Below are 21,690 nucleotides of genomic sequence, written 5' to 3'. Positions count from 1 at the left end.
GTAAAATGTTAACTTGTAATTAATTAAAAAAATAATTTTTTAAATGTCAACAAAATTTTATTAAAACAAATTAAATTTTTTATAAAAACGATACAATGTTTTCAACAAAATTTGTTACAGAAAAAAAAACGTTTACATTTTATATGAACGACGTTTATAGAATAAATTATAGAATTAGATTATAAGCGTTTATAATCATAAAATATGCATAACTTTATAAATTAAAAAAATAAATATATTATGCTATATTATATATAATATAGCATAAAATATCTTATAACTTCCCATATGGGAAACCATATGGGAAGTTATAAGATATTTTATGCTATAATTTTATCAATGAGAAAGAAAATATTATAATCAAATTATTATTCAGTACCCAGAAAAGAACGCCAACAATTTACTAAGTTATCTGCTTTATGTGTTTTTAAATTGAATATATGGTTTTCTTTAATGAAAACAACATATCGCAAGCTTTCCCAGGAAACGCATGCAGTTTTTCATCTTGCATGTTCACGCTTGAGTATTTTATTTTGGTTACAGTCATTTGAAAGTTTTTTTTATATTAGGTGATGCGGAAAAAAGAAAAAGTTTCAAAAACAAAGAAAACAAAACTAACAAAATAAGAAATTAAAATAGATTTAAATAGAATTACATAATTTGTGTATTGTTTTTATTTTTGTTTTTTTAGAGTGGTTGTTATTTTTCAACAACAAAATTGGATAAGGCAAAGCAAAAGTAAACAGTTTTAAGTCAGCATTAAAAATAATGATTTTCCTATATTTTAATTCTTTTAAAAAGGAATGTAAAAATATAAATTGCTATCTGTTTGTAAAATATATTTGTATAATTTTAACGTAACATATATATAAATATATATATATATATATTTTTTTTTTTTTTTTTTTTTTTTTTTTTATTTTTTACATGAAAATTTTTATACAGATATATAAAGTTAAAAAGTTTGCAATTAAAGATTATGTCAAAATAATGATAGAAATTAAATAAAAATAAAGAACGCGGAAACTCAAAGAAGACTCAGAGGTCTTGTCATGAGAACCGCTAAAGTTTGACGCGTCAATAAAAGTTGATGTAAACTCATACAATGCCACTATCGCATAATTTATTTGTAATAAATACAGTATTTGAAGTTTTCCTTATATTAATTTGAAACATGGTAGGCTTTACAAGGATCATCGTTCTTTGAATTTTTTAAAAAAAATTTTATTTTCTCTTCTTTTCAGTGTCACAATTTTCTTGACGAATTTTTATTTTTCTTCATAATTATTATTTTCTTCAACCGTTGTAAAACTCCTCTGCAAATACATTATCAAATAGATAAAGTCTGTTTTTTTTGTGTGTTTTTTTTTAAGTATATCATGATTGTCTTTGTCGAATATTGTTTAGTATATCACGATTTGTTGAATTTTTAATTACAAGAATTTTATTGTCATGTGATGAATATTTGTAAAACTTTTTCTTTGACCCACTTGCAGGAACTTTGAAACAATTTCTGTCGTTGTAGGCAAGTTGGTTAGTTTTGAAGGTCATACGAGTCACTCACGTGTATGTATATTTATAACATCATATGTGCAAATAGAATATTTTTATGAACACAAGTAAACACATAGACATATACAAATAAAGCACATAGATACATATTACATTTATACACATATACATACATAAATACATACATGCACACACATATATACACACACACACACACACACACACACACACACACACACACACATATATACACATACATACATATACACACATATATATATAGACATAGACATACATATGCACACACATACTCACATATATACATAAACACGTATACGCACACACAGGTGCATTCACACATATATATATGCACATAAATATGCAAACCCATTCTCAATATATTTTACAAACTATATTTCACTAAGCTGTATATAATATTAGTCAAGAAAACGTTTATAGAATTAGTACATAAGAACACAGTATATGTTTACAATATATAATAACTTTAACAATAAAGTACTATTCTGGAAAACACAAAATAAGAAAACAATATTAAAAAAAAACATAGATATTTCATCAATTGAAAATATAATAATTTTTAACTTTAGTTTAAAGGAGTGATAACTACATTTCTTAAAAATATCAAAATTTTTTGAGAATATGTTATTCCACAGAAAAGCTCTACAAAACGAGATGCAAAACTCCCCAAAATTTGTATGGTAAGAAGGTTGTCGAATAGCTTTATCATTTCTTAAGATATATTTGTTCTTTTCTTTCAAAGTAAATAATTTTTGAAAGGGTTCAGGAGAAAACCGTTTTTACATTTGCACATAAACAAATAACATTGAAGATATTCAGCTCGTATATACTAAAAACATTCATATCAATTAGGAGAGGCTTGGCATGAGTAAAACGATCCCTAAAATTAATAAGGCGTGCAACATGTTTTTGTTGACGATATAGAGGTTCAAGTTTACTTTTATTTGTACTACCCCACCCAACATTTGCATAGTTTAGGTGGCAATGGATAAATGAATGATATAGTTGAGTTAAGGTGTGCTTATTTAGGAGATTTCTTGTTTTATATAATATTCCAATACTTTTAGATATTTTATTGCCCAAATTTTCTATGAGAGATTTTCATCAATATAAACGCCTAAAAATTTGGTAAAGCTTACTTGTTTTATTAGAGTATTGTCAATAAAAAGAAAAGGCATGTCATTTGGCAGTAAGTATTTTTTAAAATGAGGGTGGAAGAAAATCCATTTGGTTTTATTAATATTGAGAGATAATTTATTTGTTTTGAACCAATCAGAGATTTTAATTAGTTCGTTGTTCATATTTTCAAATAGATAATTTATGTTATCGTGAGATAAAAACAGATTAGTGTCATCTGCGAACATAATGGTCATTAAGTTTGAGGCTTTATAGAGATCATTGATGTAAATAAGAAATAGTAAGGGTCCTAATATTGATCCCTGGGGTACCTTACATGTTATATCAAGCAAATTTCTATGCCAATTTGAATCAACGTAGACATATTGCTTGCGATTACTTAGATAGTTTGTAATCCAATTTAGAACATTTTCAGTTATTCCATAATATTGTAACTTTTTTATAAGAATTTTATGATCTATGGTATCAAATGCCTTTGCTAAATCTATGAAAACCCTTAAAGTATATTGGGAATTTTCAAATGATTCAGTTATACTTCTTGAAAACTGAATTAGTGCATGTTCCGTAGAATTATTTTTTTTAAAACCATATTGGTGGAGATATATGAGATTATTATTTAATAGGTGATTATATATTCTATTAGAAAAAACTCTTTCTAAAACTTTTGAGAAAATGGAAAGAATGGATATAGGACGGTAATTGCTAATATTAGTTAAATCTCCTCCTTTAAATATTCGTATAACCTTTGGTTTTTTTAATTGATTACGAAAAATTCCTTGTCTAACGGAACATGAATATATCCTAAAAAGAATATTTTTTAAGACTTCATATGAATTAATAACAATGTTTCCATTGATATCATCATGGCCAACGGCTTTGTTAGGTTTGAGCATTTTAAAAGCGCATTCAAATTTATCAAAAGTTAGTTCAAAGGAGTTAAGATGTGATGTTAGGGGGTAGAAAGATATTTTTCAAAAGTATTTGTTGGTTGAATTTTTTTGGCTAGGTTTTGGCCAGCAGATACAAAATATTTATTTAGTTCAGCAGCTATCTTTTCTTGATCAATCAAGAATTCTTCTTTTATTTTGATCGTTTTGGGCAGATATATTTTCGTTTTGTTACTACCTGTAATTTCTCGAATGATTTCCCAAGTGCGTTTAGAATTTAGTTTATATTTTTCTAGCAAATTAGTATAGTATTTATATTTAAGATTTTTTCTTTGTCGCTCAAAGATTTTAGCGTAATTTTTATAAATAGTTTTACTTTCTAGGGATTTTGATTTTAAATATTTAATATACAGTTTTTGTTTAATTTTTGAAGATTTTCTTAGCTCCTTGGTTATCCATGGTGATTTGTCGTTTTTTGGTTTAAGATTAATTTTTATTTGTGGGAAATTTGATTCGTATATTTCAAAGAATGTTTTAAAAAAATTGTTATAGACTAAGTTTACATTATCTAGAAAATTAATTTGTTCCCAGTGTAGTAAAGATAGTTGTTCCTTAAATGATTTTAAATTTGCTTCACTAAAAATACGTTTAATGTGATATTGGTTTGTATGTTTCAATATTTTATTATTAGTATTAATCGAAAAGAATATCGGAAAATGATCTGAGAAATCGTTTTTAATTATGCCTTTTGAATAGTTTCATTAAATAAATCATTGGTTATTATATTATCTATAAGAGATGTTGTTGAATGAGTGATTCTAGTTGGTTTATTAATTAAGGGAATGGATCCGATTTCAAATAAAGCATTATAAAACATTTTAATTTTTTTTATGACGTGATATTCGAAGAAATCGAGATTAAAGTCTCCTAATATGTAGATTTTTTTTTTTTCTTGATTGCATTTTTTTATTATATTGCGAAATAGAAATGTACTAAAATTTTCAATTACGCCAGACGGTGGCCGATAGCAACAGCAAAGTAAAATATTTTTGGTTCTTTCGGTTAAGATTTCAATAGTTAAAACCTCTATATTGTTGTCATAAATACTCATGTCATGCCTGATAAAAAATTGTAAATTTTCTTTAATTTAAATTAGCAGACCGCCTTCGCGTTAATTGATTTTTCGCGCTAATGGTATCAAATTAAAACCTTGCAAATTAAAATTAGAACAAGCATCAGCATCATTACACCACGTTTTGGTTAAGCAAATTACGTTAAAAATTTCAAAAGTTTCCTCAATTATATTAGAAAAATTATCAAAATTTTTTTTTAAGCCTCTTATGTTTAAGTGCAAAGCGTTTAAATTATCAGGTTAAAGAAATTCTTTTATTTCGTTGGTATAAAAGTAATTGCAATTACTTTTTAGAGCTCCAGCTCCGTTAAAATAATTTAGATCTGGATCTGATTTATCATCAATTAAAAAATCATCAGTTTGAAAAAAATTGCAAAAATTGTTTCAAAATTTTTAGTTTGATTAGAATCCATTTTTGTTTGTTAGAATGCGTAAAATATAAGAATTTATTTTTTCATTTTTTTTTTTTATTCGTCACGCGCGATTAATTTATTATAAATGACTTTAGCGTACTTACCTTTGCTTCTTAATACTTTTGAGTCTTTGAAAAATTTTTTTCGTAACTCTGTAGTATATTCGCTAAAGTCCTCATTTATGTACAATCACTCGTTCCAACGCTAAAGTTTGTTATATTTGTTCAAAATTACGGCTTTGTCTTTATAATTTAGAAAACGAACAACGATGGATCTTGTTTTGCGATTTTCTATTGGCTCTTTTTTACCTACTCGATGAGCTCTATCAATTACAAAGTATAAAATATATATTGTCCCTATATGAAGAATATATATTGTCCCTATATGAGCTCTATCAATTACAAAGTATAAAATATATATTGTCCCTATATGAAAATGTCTATCTAATGCCTGTGTATACTTTTATATATAACTTTCTTTTATTATATAACTGTATTAATATCTTTAAAGTATGGCGCTCACATACATATAAACTTTGTATTTAATTTTTTCAATTAGGCCATGCCGTTTACACATTTTTCAATCATGGTTCAAACTTTTTAAAATTAGTAACATTTTGGGACAAATTTTACAATTACCATGGAGATAGAACCTTTACTCAAATTAACTGTGAATTGAACAGAATTTAAAAATTTGTAAACAATGTTATTGTAATCAATATTATTAAATTCTAAGTGAAATCTTAATCTTAATTAGCAGAAAAATCAGAAAATTGTTATAATAGCAAAATTATATAACAGAATAATAATTATAGTAATACTGAAAAAAATGACTGACAAAGTCTTAGTTCTAGTTATCTTCATAGTCCGAGTAACAGAATAATAATAGTAATACTAAAAAAAATGACTGACAGAAAACTAAGTCTTAGTTCTAGTTGTCTTCATAGTCCGATTCATCAATTTCTGACTCATCAGCAGTTGGTTCTGGTAAACTGTCTCTCATGGCTACTGCAGACGGTAGGTTGTTATACCATTGGGCATAATCTGGTGGAATAACACGTGATTTCACCATGCGCATGAGATCTTTTTTTTTCGCATCCGAAATAGGCAGGCGAGTAGGATACAATTGCTGAGGCTCTAATCCTTCGATGTTGGATCGTCGTCCTCTTCCAGACTGTACATTTATTTCCATAAAAGTAGGCGACGTAATGCTATATTTGTACTGCATAATGAACGGTCTTGACTTTTCAAACCTTGCCCACTTAATATTCAACCAGTTGACGGTTTCACCTTTAATATTTTTTGTACGATTTTTCACAATTTTACCGCAAAGTTGTTTGAGTCAAAAAAATTGGTGTGTTGCAGTGGTTTAACAAGATATAGACACGGATTCTTGGGCGCTGCAGCAATCAGAACTTCGTATTCTCGTGTAGTGTAAATTTTTTGATGGCTCTTACTGCGTTCAATAGTACTGTGCATAGAGTCAACTTCTAAATAAGAATGACCCGACTCCATATACTTCATATCGATGCATTCCAGGTTAGTTGTTTGAACAATGTACATCATTGTCGCAACAATAAATTGGTTTCTATTTTGTCCAGAGCACGTATCACTAAAAGAAGTCACCCTCTTCACAGAAACTGGAAGAGACTTCATATAATCTAACAGAGCTGTATTTATTTCATTGGCTCCTCGTTTTCCTTCACTTTCGTCCCATAGGTAACAAATTCCTTTTTTGGTCGACGATTCATAAATAGTAAAATTATAAATGGCAAGTTTCCGCATATAGAAAATTTGTGCATCACCTGCAAATGGAAGTGGTAACACTGCTTCGAGGTCAAAAGTTATAGAACGAATGAACTTGTCAGCAGCAGATGCAGTCTTATCAGAATTTTTTTTGTCCATAGCTTCCTTTTCACGAAATTTATGACTGTCATAATTTGGTTGTAGCGTTTCTTTATCATCACCACTGGCATTTCGAAAAGCATTGCAAATCGAGCATTGGTCTTTTTTGGGAATAAAAAATTTTATATTAAAATCAGTAACAAATATTTTTCGATATACACCGATAGAAACTGGATCTGTGATATTTTTCGTTGTGCAATAATCATCTTTGTATAGTCTATAAAGTTCCTTAATACTTAGTTCAGGACTAAGGTATTTTGCCTTTGATGAAGCCCGACAGTAGTGAGATTCGACCTGAGGAAAGCTTAGGATGTGCTCTCAAACTGCATTGGTTCGCATTTCTGAAGTCTTATTGGCTGGAGTTTTTCCTTTTTTTTGAATTTGGTGGTATGAAAAGACCAATCTCATTTTTATTTTTTACAACAAACTGAACAGTTTTCTTGCTTATGTCCAAAGTTGTGCAAAAAATTTTTTGGCACACTCTAACGACATTGTTTTCATTCGCTTCCACTGGCAGATGATATGCACAGGATATTGTTTTTGGTCGTATTCCTGAATTGTCACGACGACGTGAAACATTGCTACTTTTCACTAAATGGCATATGAAATCTTTTTTTCTATTTTCACACTCTAGTTGGTAGTAGTGTTTATTTATTTCTAGTCGTTTGGTTTCCTCAAAATGTTCTCCACACTTGAATTTGCACTTTAAACAGTTCGCCGTTCTAGGTGTTTTGGGCGGTACTGCTTTACCTTTTCGTGTCTTGTATACCATTCCTTTCTCCCTTTTATCTTTTTCAACAAATCGTTTCCAAAGATTTGGTCTTTTGCCTTGTTTGCGTCCAATTTTTGGTTCAGTGAAAGTTCGCTTTTTTGAACCATTGTTTAATTCCATGGTGAATTCTTAGAATTACGAAAAAAACTATTTAAAATTACCTCTGTTTTAATAAAAGGTTGTTTATTCATTATATTTCGTTTGTTATCGTCTGCCATTTTCAAGAATTACGTCATAGGGCAAAGAAGATATCTCCGGTATAGTCAGATGGCAAAGGAGATAACACCTTTGCCCTTTTGGGATTCCGCACAAATGTAGATAGCTCAAAACTCGCACAAATTTATTGCTCTTCTCCAACTATGTGGAGATAGACTCGCTGCCTAATCTGATTCTAGCACTTAAAATAGATGTCCCTAAAGTCATAGTTGAATTTGAGCACAACATGGAGATAGAACCTCTGCCCTCTAAGGATATATATATATATATATATATATATATATATATATATATATATATATATATATATATATATATATATATATATATATATATATATATATATATATCGCCGTGGATAGCCTACCGAAAATCGGTAGGCAAATATAAATTCTTATTCTACCGAAAGTCCGTTTCATTGGCTAAGAATGTGTCAAATAGAATTTACAAAGTAAAAAACGCGTTTTAGGTAGTATAAATAATATCAATCTACGTAAGAGTAAATTCCACCTAATACATTTTTTAACAATTTTTTTACAAGATTTACAAGATTAAGTAATAAATTTTTTACAAGATTTACAAGATTAAGTAATAAATTTTTATAAAATTAGATATTTTGAACGTAGTGAAAAAGTGGGTTATGCGTATTTTCGAATTATACAACCTTTTATTCAAATTCATGTTTTTATTGTTCGCTGTCCGTGGTAAATTGTCGCGGAATTTTGCAATTGATTTTTGATTACCTTCCAGATTAGCTAGATTTGTTTAACTTGTTGAAAAAATACCTTCATAACTAAATACTGTTTTAAATTGATTGATTAATTAATTTACAGTTTTCAATAACCATCTTTTTTTGAAAAACGAAGAAGGGAATTTTCATTTGAAAATCAATACGTAATGCAACATTAATGATAAAGGACTTATCAAATAAAAATATATGGAATGCATACAATATAACTTAACTCACAATAAGAAATATACGAAATGTCTACTACGAAATGTCTCATTGATCTTAGAATTTTTATTTAACTTGAGGCTTATAAAAGTTAGGGTAGTATATATGAAAATGATCACCTTATTTTTTAAACAACTGGTTTTATGATCGGTGTATGCTGGTGAAACTGAAAAACACATGCATGTATACTCTTCTGCCTATATTTAAATCACTTATTTAATTTTAGACTGATCATTTTAGCAATTCGATGCTGGCTTTTAATTTACTTTGCACAATTTTGCACGCTTTTAATCAATTGTTTCATACAGTGCCGTGGCTAGAAGGTTGAAGCTCCAAATAAAACAAAAAGTATACAAAAACAAACAAACCGGTCGTAAGTTCGAATCCAAATTCAAAAAACTTTCCATAAATAGGTATTACCAAAAAAGTAATCACGGATAGCCAAGCCACGGCCCTGGCTTCATATATAAATATAATATAATTTTACTAATACTTTAAATAACTTACAAATATTGCCTTGGTTATTGGTTCATAAATTACAAAAGTTTGAAACTTATGTAACTTATTTAACGAAATGCACCACGAGAAGGTTAACCATAGGACTTTGCATTTCATATCTTTTGATTAAGGAAAAAAACATTCAGGTAAAAAATTATTTGAAAATTAAATATATAAAGATTAAAAAAAGAATCTAATTTTTGTTAAAACTGATTTTACTTTTTTATTCACTAATAGCTAAGGTTGATTCCTATTCAATTCTGAATGACTTTTTGGTTCAAATACATAAACAAATAAAAAAATATAAGACAGTGTATAAAACTTTTATAAATACTTCTACAGTTGATATTATACTCGTATATAATTTATACCAAATACACACACACATATTTATATATACGCAATAGACTACCGGTTATTTGAACCTACAAGAGGAACAAGAATTTACTTTGAATAACCGAAACTTCGAATAACTGAGTAAATGAGTGTATGTTAAAAACTGAGTGTATGTTGCCGGTTCGAATAACCGGGAGTTTACTGTAAATATATATATATATATATATATATATATATATATATATATATATATATATATATATATATATATATATATATATATATATATATATATATATATATACAGTATCTTACAAAACGAGTGCAACCAAATAATGCTAATTTAGTTTCTTTATATAAAAGTGCTGAATTTTTTCAATTTAGAGAAATAACTATGTAACTGTTTAGAGACAAAGTTCTTCAAGTTTTATTCATCACAAAGTTCATTATTTGTACACGAAAATTAATAAATTAATCAAAAGTATTAAAAAAAAGTTGATTTCCTTCTGGACAAAACAAGTGCAACTCGACAAAATGTTGACCAAGCTGTATTTCGCTATCAATATTTCGTGGCGAATCCTTTGCTGTCGATCACAGCCTTGCATCTCCGAGGCATAGATTCAATCAGGTGATCAATGAAACTTTGTGGAATTGCTGCCCAGGCCTTTTGGATTTGTTCAAACAGTTGATCCTTATTACGAACACCTTCACGGTTAATTCTGCGGTTGACGATCACCCACAGGTTCTCGATAGGGTTGAGATCCGGAGATTGAGGCGGCAAATCCATCACCGATAGGTGGTTGTCTTGAAACCATTGCTTGACTACTTTTGCAGGGTGTTTCGGATCGTTGTCTTGCTGAAAAAAACCCATTTTATTAGCATATTCCATTCAGCATGAGGTAACATAACATCTTTCAGGATATTTTTATACATGAAACAGTCCATTATTCCATCGTTTCGATGTATTGGACTTAGACCGTTAGCAGAAAAACACCCCCAGACCATTACATTGCCTCCACCATGCTTCACGGTCTTGGCAGTAATGTAAATCGAGGCGTTTTCCGGCCGGTCGACGTACACGGCAAATGCCATCGCTCCCAATGATGTTGAACTTCGATTCATCACTGAACAGGACAGGTCGCCATTTCTGCACATTCCAGTCAATATGAGATGTAGCAAACAGGAGTCTTTTCTTCTGGTTTTTTAGTGAAATCAGCGGTTTCTTTGCAGGGCGTCGAGAAAACAATCCGGCTTCAACAGCAAGTCGTCTGATTGTTCGATCCGATATAGGCAGCTCTAATTGCTTTTGTATCTCGACTGATGATATCCAGGGATCCTTCTTGACGGATCTGACGATCATAGAATCCTCTCTAGAAGTGGTGGAACGCGGTCTTCCACCTTTCTTATCTGCTGCCAACTTCCCCGTAGAACCATATTTGGAACATAGTCTTGATACGGTCCATTTTTTCACGCAATATTTATCACAAAAACTTTTTTGTGACATTCCACTTACGTAATTGCTAATAATTTTCTTTCTTAGTTCCAATCCAAGACTGTCAGGAGCCATTTTCGCACTTGAAGTCATAAAAATAATAAAAATAAATAATCACGCTTCTCAAGGCTTACCGTGTTACATTTACCTTGTGATGATACAATAATGCTCTGTGGAACACAACGATTTGGTTGGATGTGGACTGTATTGATGTAATGAAACACTTATTGTATTTCACTTCTTGTATTGATGTTCTTCGATAAAGCACTTTGATAAAACTCACTTTGATAAACTGTCTTGATAATACTAACTGATTGACTTCCATATACTGACTGAATTACATGTCGATTTACATGTCTGTTATATAGTAAAATGAACCTGTGTGAACCTGTTCTGGAAGATTCTAGATGCTTCTTTTCGATGCTTCTGGAAGCTTCTGGATGCGTCTGGATGCTTCCGAATGTTTCTGGATATTTCTGGATGCTACTGGATGCTTCCAGATTCTTCTTCTGGAAACTTCTGGAAGCTTCTGCATGCTTCTGGAAACTTCTGGATACTTTCTTTAATTATTAAAAAACTTCCGTGACGTTGACACGGACCAGACTTAAGAAAATGAAACAAACCAAAAAAGTTGCACTTGTTTTGTCCGCTGCAAAATGGCACTTGTCAACGAAATTCTGCCTGTGTGCTGTCACCTGTCAGCTGATTGCTCATGTCATGGCATGCTATCACTCCAGAACTGATTGCTGTGGTAGTATAGTTCGTTTCGTTTTTAAGACATGTAAAATTACTTTTTAGCAACATCTAACAATGCTAAAAACACTTTTTAGCATTGTTCGATGTTGGTTGCAAATGTTTTGTCCAATAATGTATATATATATATATATATATATATATATATATATATATATATTATATATATATATATATATATATATATATATATATATATATATATATATAGATATATAGATATATATATAGATATATAGATATATATATATATAGATTTATAGATATATAGATATATATATATATATATATAGATATATATATATATATATATATATATATATATATATATATATATATATATATATATATATATATATATATATATATATATATATTTCAAAACCTGTATATTTTGATTAAGGAAAACAAAATTACTTTCAAAAGTTAAAAAATCGGCATAAAAATAAATAACAAAAACTAGTCTATGATTAAATTAGGATTCTAATTTTAATAAGAATTGATTTTACTTTTTTATTCACAAATAACTAAGGTTGATTCCTATTCATTTCTGCATGACTGTTTGGTTCAAAAAATACATAAACAAATCACAAAATACAAAACTGTTTATAAAACTTTTATAAATGCTTCTATAGTTTATATTATACTCATATATAATCTATACCACATATATAATCTATACCACATATATAATCTATAACACATATATAATCTATACCACATATATAATCTATACCACATTACCACATATATAATCTACACACACAAATATATATATATATATATATATATATATATATATATATATATATATATATATATATATATATATATATATTATTAATTATATAAATATAGTTAATAAAAATTAATCTCTGAATAAAAAAAGATTATAATTTTTGTTAAAACTGATTTTACATTTTAATTTACTAATAACTAAGGTTGATTTCTATTCATTTCTGAATGACTGTTTGGTTCAAAAAGTAAAAAAAAAGATACGACTGAGTAAAAATAGATACTGTTTATAAAACGCTTATAAAACAAAATAGAGACTTTTCATAAAAAGTTTATAAATACTTCTACAGTTTATACTTGTACATAATTTATTTAAGAATCTATATAATACTTTCATCTACATAATGTTAACTAAAAAATACACTAAAATAGCTATAGTTAATACTTAAACCATTACCTTACATAACAAGGCTGACAATACCAAAATCTTGTTTTTAAAAGGGTGTCATCCTCTTGACCAACACACTTTCTGTGTGACGACAACAGGCATGAATCACATGCAATTGCGGTGCCAGTTTTATTGCCCTCACTTGTGCTTTTCTGACATACAGCACAAGGCCAGATGTCTTGTTTATTTTTAGTATTAATTACTTTGTTAATGGCTTTCCATGCATCCAAGGTAAAATATAATTGGATTGATGAGAGCAATTCTAATGCATTTTCATCTAAAACTGACCATGAAACACAATTTGGTCTTCTTTCTATAGCATTTCTAGCAATAAGGATGCCAGAAAGAGCTTTCTGTACATCCTCAGCTTTTAAAAACCAACCAAGCACAACTGTAAGAGAAAAAATGATTTTAATTAAAAACAAACTTCTAATAGCACCTACTAAGGAAAATTAAACTAAAAATGTATATTAATTATGAAAACAATTTTTTTTTAAATAATAACTTAATAGCTAGTTCTAAAAAAACATTTACAACCAATGGATTATGTTTATATTTGTAATGATATTAATAAATAAAAAGATTAAGGTATTGTATGTATGAAGGTATGAAGGTATTTATAAAATGTAAAAATAATAATTTTAACTAACTAGCATGTCTTTTAGCAAGTTCAAGTTTCACAAAAGGAACTGGAACATTAGAAGAGTGTTGTTGAAGTTTTTTAGGAAGACCTATAGTTGTGCGTGTTGCACCTTTCGGACGTCCACATCGAGCAACACATTGAGGCAACTTTATCTTTTTTAAAAAAGAATCTAAAATAATCATTTGAACCTTACAAGACTTACCATGGCTCATGCTTTGATTGCTTTTTTGAAATTGCAGATAAAAAATTTTAAATTTATATTTACTTTCAATACCTGCTTCATTCTCCACAGCAAAACATTCTTCTGGGTGTGGTTGTGTTTTACTAACAACAGATTGTTCTGATGCCCCATCTCTAATTAAACTATCCTTTTTCTGAGGGTTTCCAATTAAGTCTTCTATTTTCCCACTGTAAAGTAATTCCTTAACAGTTAATGACGATGTTGGTGTATCCCCAGGTACTCCTGCAATGGAAAAATCTGGAGATAAGTAAATTATCATATATTCTAAAGAAAATCTACACAATACTATGTGTTTAAAGGTTTCTAAAGGTGTTTATAAAATTAAAAACAATTATTTTTGACATACTAGCATGCTTTTTATTAGAATCAAGTTTCACAAAAGAAATTGGGACATCAGAAAAGTGACAATGACGTTTTTTAGGAAAATCTATAGATGTAAGTGTTGCCTTTTTTGGATGTCCACATAGAGCAACACATTGAGGCAACTGTATCTTCTTTAAACAAGAATCTAAAACAAATTTGTAAATTGATGTAGTTCAATTTTATTCTTATGACTTATCATGACTCATATTGCAATTATTTTATCATCAATTGCAGATGATGTTTTCTTTAAATATATTTACCTGTAATACCTGCTTTATTCTCCACAACAAAACATTCTTCTGGGTGTGGTTGTGTTTTATAAATAACATATTGTTCTGATGCCCCATCTCTGACTAAACTATCCCTTTTCTGAGGGTTTCCAATAAGGTCTTCTGTTTTTTTTTTTCACTGTAAAGTAATTCCTTAATAGTTAATGACGATGTTGGTGTATCCTCAGGTACTACTGCAATGGAAAAATCAGGATATAAGAAATTATCAGATGTGCTTAAGTCTATCTCTTCAAGCTCATTTACAACCATATTTTTTCCCCGTTACCAACCCTTTTGCAATGCTTTAAGAACGCTCATTCTCTGTTCAAAAGCATGCCCAGTAGACTCTGATACTAGAGTTGCTATAGATAAAGTTGCCTGAAGAGCAAGCTTGAATTTTTCATTCTGAGAGAGTTTTTTTTTTTTGGAGCTACATGAAACGCTAAACTAGATTCTTCAGTTATGGCAGGTGTATTAAATACTCGCTGATGCTGGCGATAATAACTCCTGGTCCACCTTTCTCGACATAGCTCAGCATCAAAGAGATTTATTTCTAGCAACTGGCAAACAGAAAAGATATGGCGACATGGCAGACTCATGAACTTGCGAAACATACAATCACACGTGTTGAAAGTAAATTTAAGCAAACCTTCACTGCTATTAACTACATAATTTTTATTTTCAACTAGTAAGACATTGACTTTGCAACGCAAGGTAATTTGTTTTAGTACTTGATCAAATGCATAGGATGTAAGAATTTTCTTGTAATTTGCCTCAGCCGAATTAGAATCAAAACACATCAACACAAATTTTCTGCATTTGAAAAAGAGTGTGAAATAAGCAGTAAGTGTGAGTAACAGAGATGCGTCTGGAAAAGCAGCACGTAATACACCTCTTTCTGTCATGTCTTTGTCTGTCATGATAGCATTAGTCTTAGACCACAAAACATTGTTTCTCTGAAATGCTTCCACAAAACAACTAAAAATAATAAAAAAGAGCTTTATATTGTAATAAAAAACTTTTTCTATGCGAATCACATAACTTGAAATAGTGCAAAAAGAGGAAGTATCATCATTAAACATCACTGGAGAATTCCGAAGTCTTGCAGAGTGTATTCCCTGGTTGTAATAACAAAATAGGATTGCAGCTTTAGGTACCAGGATTGTGTTTTCCAATGTAAGCTACACAAGATGTTCTATAGTACACTATAGTACAGTAAATATTATACAAAATTTGGAGCATTTTTTGAGAATATTTATTCCTACATTACTAATGCATGTATTGTTTGCCTACACAAATCAAACCTCAATGATTCTGCATCTTCATTTGTAAGTAAACCTACAGCGGCTACTTCACTTTCACCTATATAATAGCATTAATAAAAATAAAAAAATTATCAATATTGCAAAATATATTGATAGTTTTTTAACTAAAACACAAAATACATAAAGCAATATATTAACCAGCACTATCTTCACAAAGTATAATATAAACAACCATTCGAGTTTCTAATAGTTTATATGTTGCATCCATACATATAAACTCAGGATATGCATTATATGCACTATGCATATATAAATCTTGAAAAAAAATCCCTTCTGGATCTGTTGAAACTTCAACATTCTCATCTAAAAATATATTTAAAAAATATATATTCAATAATATTTTTTATGTAAATAGTTTTTACTTCTTTTTGAGTACATGAAATATACTTTAAAAAAATTAGCATAATCTGCAAATTTATTTTTATGTTGAGCCATTACTAATTAAGAATTTTGGGTAAGTTTTACATTTTTCCACACTTGTGGGGTTTGGATGGTTCTCCATAGTGATATATAAATGCCACTATCAAAGAGTTGAAGCAATTTTTACAACTAGATGACCTTCCTAATGTTAACATGAAGCAGGTTGTAATGGATTATATGTTAAGAATAGCAGGATAACCTAACCTGGTCCTGAATAGCTTATTTTAATTTAAAATTTTTCAAAAAACATTTTTCATTAGCAATTCACGAGATATTTAAGTATTAAACTCGTTCATTCAACATTCAAATGAAAATAATTCTTCTCTATTTCTAGCACGCAAAAATGAGACTACTTTTGATACAACTATAGTTCTATTGTAATAACAAAGCTTTTAATAGAAAGCTTGAATAAAAAACGTTTTTATAATGATAAATTTGTCAAATAAAAATTATTTTAAGCATTCTGAGCAACATTTTTTCAAACATTTTTGGTCTATCAGCATATGACTATCTGCATTTTCTAGGCGTATTAAATTTCAATATATTTATAGATTAATAGTAAACATAGCAATAACAGAGCAAAAGCATTTTAAAGACTACTTACTATATTTTTCTTTTAAAGTTGTCACAAAGGCTGTGATATCATTTCGGCTATCATTTTTGTGAGAAAAAGCAGCAATATTCGACATATCTCTAAGAGTTATAACTTTGCCTGTACAATTAATTAATTCCTTTTGTAGCAGCTTTTTGTTTGGTTTTAAATTCATCAACTCTTTAGCTTTATGAATAGCATAGTCTGGAAGCTTTCGTTGATTAGGCAGGTGTTTATAGTGAATCTGATGGATTTTAAAAAGAAGATTTGAAAAAATAACAAAAATCAAAGTTATTTATCTGTGAGAAATACAATCAAGTAATATGAAGAAGTATGATAAAATAAACTTATAACTTACTTCAGAAACTTCATGATTGTGATTATTATCCATATCTTGCAAAACTAATGACTGTCCATCTTCAGATGCTTTAAAATGCAGGTAGAAAGGACAGTCTTTTTTAAAAGTTCAATAATAATTAGAACAATTTTAACCATTTTAACAAATTTAACTAGAAAATCAGACAAGAATATATATTAATAGCAAACTAACTAATATAAAGTAAACTTCTAATAGTTGTGATAACATATAATAATAATAAGAATGTATATTTGCTGTTTGATTGAGTTGATATTTAGCAACTTGATATTTTGCACCTAAAGTTTTTTGTTTTGTTTTTTGATTTTTTAAATTTGTTTCATAATCATTGCCTGCCCTAACCAAAACCATTTGATATACTCCCTGCCTGTTCTCCTTAAATCAATTGATGTGTGTACACTCCATACACCTTCTTCCTAAGTCAGTCTAGTAAGTGACTGGGGTTGATATTTGATTGGGGCTGGGTTTGATAAAACATGGCCGGGGCAAGGTTTATGACCATTGCATTTATATTGATTGATCCTATAAGCATACTTGTTAAAATTAAAATTCATGTTATATTTTATATAAATGTGTATATATCATCATCATCATTATTATCTCCTGAAGACTTAGGGTGGTTTTAATATTCATAAGGAAGAGGGGCTCAGAGAGGGCTAAAAAAATAAGATAAAAAATTATCTCACTTCTGATACAGCTCAGGGCTCTCAGTGGCTAGTGAACTTTAACTCAGTTAAAATAATGATAATAAATAGCTTTTTTCAGCTAATCGTTATCGCAATAATCTAGATCTTATCTAGGATTATCTCATTTTTCTGATCTTTCCTAGAAACCATAAATCAAATCAATTGCAAAACTAGCATCTGTAAAGGTTGCATCTTTTTATTGTGCTTGTCACTTTCTTACTCCTGGATCTCTAACCATTGTCAAATGTAATGGTGCTTCTCTTTCTCTTTTCTGTAAATAATATTTGTAATAAGTTGTAAATAATATAGTTGCTGCTCCAAAGAGTTAATATCTCGTGTGCTATCTACTAAAATTAATTCTTGTGTTATTCGTCATTTAATTAAGTCTCATCATTTTACTCGGTTCCTTACACCCTATTCACATGAGCGATGTTCGGCAGAACATTATTCCGGAAGAAATGTTTCTTCAAAATGTTCCTTCCAGCATTCACAGGTAAAATCAGCTTGATGATAAAATCACTTAAACAGTCATTAACTTATGTAAACAGAATTAAATCGTTATAATAGAACAATTTTCTCTCAAATAAAGTTATACTAAATTATTTACTTTAGCGTCAAACAGTTTTCCATATAACTTTGTTTCAAATAATTAATATAACCAATAACTTGAACATTCACTAACTCAAACTATTTTCTAGGTGCCTTGGAGGTTCGATATATAGGGAGTTATATATGTATATATATATATATATATATATATATATATATATATATATATATATATATATATATATATATATATATATATATATATATATATATATATATATATATAGATTGAAATATTATTAAGACTTTTTTCAAATTCTAAAAATGAAATATATAGTAATTGGCATTTTTAATATAACAATAATAAAATATCATCAAAGAATAATGCCAGATGAAAAATACTGATTTGTTCTTATTTAGCTTTTTTTCAATCAAATATAACTCATCAATTTCCTTCCTCTTTGCTTTACACAACTTTTTTTGTTTATTTGACTCTTTTAAAAGCATAAAGTCACTTTTCTTTTCTGTGTCAATGGCAAGTTTGTCCGACTCGTTAAATTACAACTCAATTTGACTTTGAAGAAGTCGTCATTTTAATTCATCATAAACAATCTTTCGCTTTAACGCCACATTGTCACATTTTTTTTTTTAATTTTGCTTTCTTCTTCATGGTATGAGCTGCTTGCTTTTCTAGCATGTTGCTGCATTTCTTTGGTAATTTTGATGCTTTCAGGAGTTTCTCCCAAAGATGAAAGGTGGTCTTCAATGATACGTAAAGCAACAAGGGATTTATCCTTCAAGTTTTGATCTAAAAGTTGCTTATTTATACTAAAACCACATTCTATTGATGACTGACCATGCAAGAGCACAAAGATCAATTTAAAAACCTTCCAAACTTCTTCATAAGCTGTATTTTTCCCAATGAAGTCTGAATAAAATTGGTCAAGTCGATCATTTTTAAGGTCAAAATTTTGAAATGCGCTTTTGTTGATGTCAACAATTTCAAATAGTTTTTTGTATTGTTCTTTCGCAAGCTCTGCAGACTTTGTTGACAGACAATTGCAATTTACTAGTTTTTATAAAAGAACAGAAAAACTTTTGACACAGTTACTTTGTTTGCTATCATTGGCCATTTGGATTGGATTTACAGATATAGCAGAGCGTACAATGGAAAACTTTAATGGGGACTTGTCAAAAAGATGTGCCAACAAAACTGCTAAAAACTTCCCGGCTTTACTTTTAAATGCAACTACTCTGTAATCGGTAGAAGCTAGATTGACTTGGTCAAGTTTTAAACAAGAACCAAATCCAATATCAATGTCTGCAGGAGGTTTTCGAACATTTCTATTGTTTATATCAAGTTGAAGCAGCTGATAAAATCCATCACATTTCTTTAAGACATCTTTGAGAATAAATCGGCTCAATAAGTCTTTGATAATATCACCAAGAATAGCACTCATAATTGGTACCATGGGTTTATCTGTTTGAAAACCATTTAGAAAGGCATTTAATTTCTCAGATACCATTTCAAAGAATTTCAATTTTGCTGGTAAAATTGGATCATGTATCATAGCTTTTAGTCTCTGCCAACTTTTATTATTGACATCAGGTAGCTTGCTTTTTTTAGACTACAAATGTATGTTACAAATTTTTTGTAACCATCAAGAAGAGATTCAGCTTTTTGTGCACAGTTTTCATTTTAACACCACCTGTGTCCACAAAATTGAAGTGGATATTCCAGTGTTTCAGCAATATTTTCATAAGTTTCTAGCCGTGTGGGCGAATCGTGTAAGAATTGCCACATCGATTTCAAAGCATCATTTATTTTCCAGCCACATGCTTTTGCACCAGCTTTCAAGCTTCCGTGAATGGTGTGAAGACCACATGTTCCTATATCAATAAGAGGATTTAGTTCTTCCTCTTGCTTTAGTTCACTGAAATTTTTGAGAAATAACAATTTGACATTGGGACCATCGGAAGACACTAGTAAAATCTTTGCTTTGTCAATTTCCAATATACCACTGAGAAATGTATTTAAAATATCCTCAGCAGTGGAGCGTCCCATAAACTCTGAATTAAGATATCGAGTATTAACGATGTAAGATTTTTCATTCCAAAACCTGAATAAAAGATCCATTTGTCCTTTTTGAAATATTTGATTAAGTGATTCGTCAAACGAAATAGTGTAATATGGAGCAGTTGAAAGTGTCAATAATTGCTCACTTCGAAAATATGGAGCAAGTCCATATGTAGCCACATACCCAGCCTTTGTTCGACCACATTGAAATATCTTTGCAATATTGCTATCAGGGAACATTTTTCTGAACAATTCTCCAGAACTTGACGAGGTATTCATTGAATGCCAAGAGTAAACAGTATTTAAAACCCAGCGTATCTCAGCTTTAAGTGTCAATGATCCTATAAACAATTGATCAATTGTTTTTGATTTGGTTGATTGTGATATAGCTTCAAAACAAGTTTTTAAAATAGGAGGTGGGGAAGTTAAAGGTGATAAATATGATTTGATGGTTTGCTCAAAAGGTGTTCTTTGTATATGCTTTTTGCTTCTCGTATGCAATATTAATGCAGCCTCTCCCATGTTAGAAACATTGATTTTACTTAAGCAATAGATACACTTAGCGATTGTTTCATTTATCTTCCGAACCATGGTTTAAATTGATCATCATATAACTATTTTTCTTGAAATACACACTCATTCTAAGTCATTTTTTTAAATCTATTACACCAAAAGAAAAAACATTTTGAAAAAATCTAAACATAACTTTAAAAACTGACTGCAAGTCAGTTTTTAAAGTTATGTCTAGATTTTTTCAAAATGTTTTTTATAATAGTTTATAATAGTTTATAAAAGTTTTACATAACTTTAAAAACTGACTGCAAGTCAAGTTTAAAAATATGAAAAATTCTCAATCAATCCTATAATTTTTATCATGTCAAGAATTTTTACAGATATATTAAGTAGAAGCAACCAACTGC

At 29.1% G+C, this 21,690-nt stretch overlaps 1 protein-coding gene across 1 annotated transcript; it reads right to left on the bottom strand.

Moving 5' to 3' along the window:
* Positions 1–13,843: 13,843 nt before the first annotated feature.
* LOC136081096 (uncharacterized) lies at positions 13,844–14,403 on the bottom strand. The gene is made up of 2 exons (XM_065798381.1): positions 14,147–14,403; positions 13,844–14,041 (listed from the first exon to the last, which is right to left on the bottom strand). Exons 1-2 carry the CDS (start codon positions 14,370–14,372, stop codon positions 13,875–13,877), a joined length of 393 nt encoding a protein of 130 aa, XP_065654453.1. The 5' UTR covers positions 14,373–14,403; the 3' UTR covers positions 13,844–13,874.
* Positions 14,404–21,690: the final 7,287 nt, after the last annotated feature.

The sequence above is a fragment of the Hydra vulgaris genome, chromosome 06, assembly GCF_038396675.1.
Source record: "Hydra vulgaris chromosome 06, alternate assembly HydraT2T_AEP".
Taxonomy (NCBI): Eukaryota; Metazoa; Cnidaria; class Hydrozoa; order Anthoathecata; family Hydridae; genus Hydra; species Hydra vulgaris.
The sequence above is the reverse complement of the archived record's forward strand: the minus strand, read 5'-3'. Positions and strand labels throughout refer to the sequence as shown.

Excerpts from the sequence above, each read along its gene's own strand:
- LOC136081096 (XM_065798381.1), bottom strand. The coding sequence starts at position 14,372 with ATGATAATTTACTTATCTCCAGATTTTTCCATTGCAGGAGTACCTGGG. Across the intron at positions 14,042-14,146 it reads TGCTGTGGAGAATGAAGCAG|ATTCTTTTTTAAAAAAGATA; the intron begins GTATTGAAAGTA and ends TGATTATTTTAG.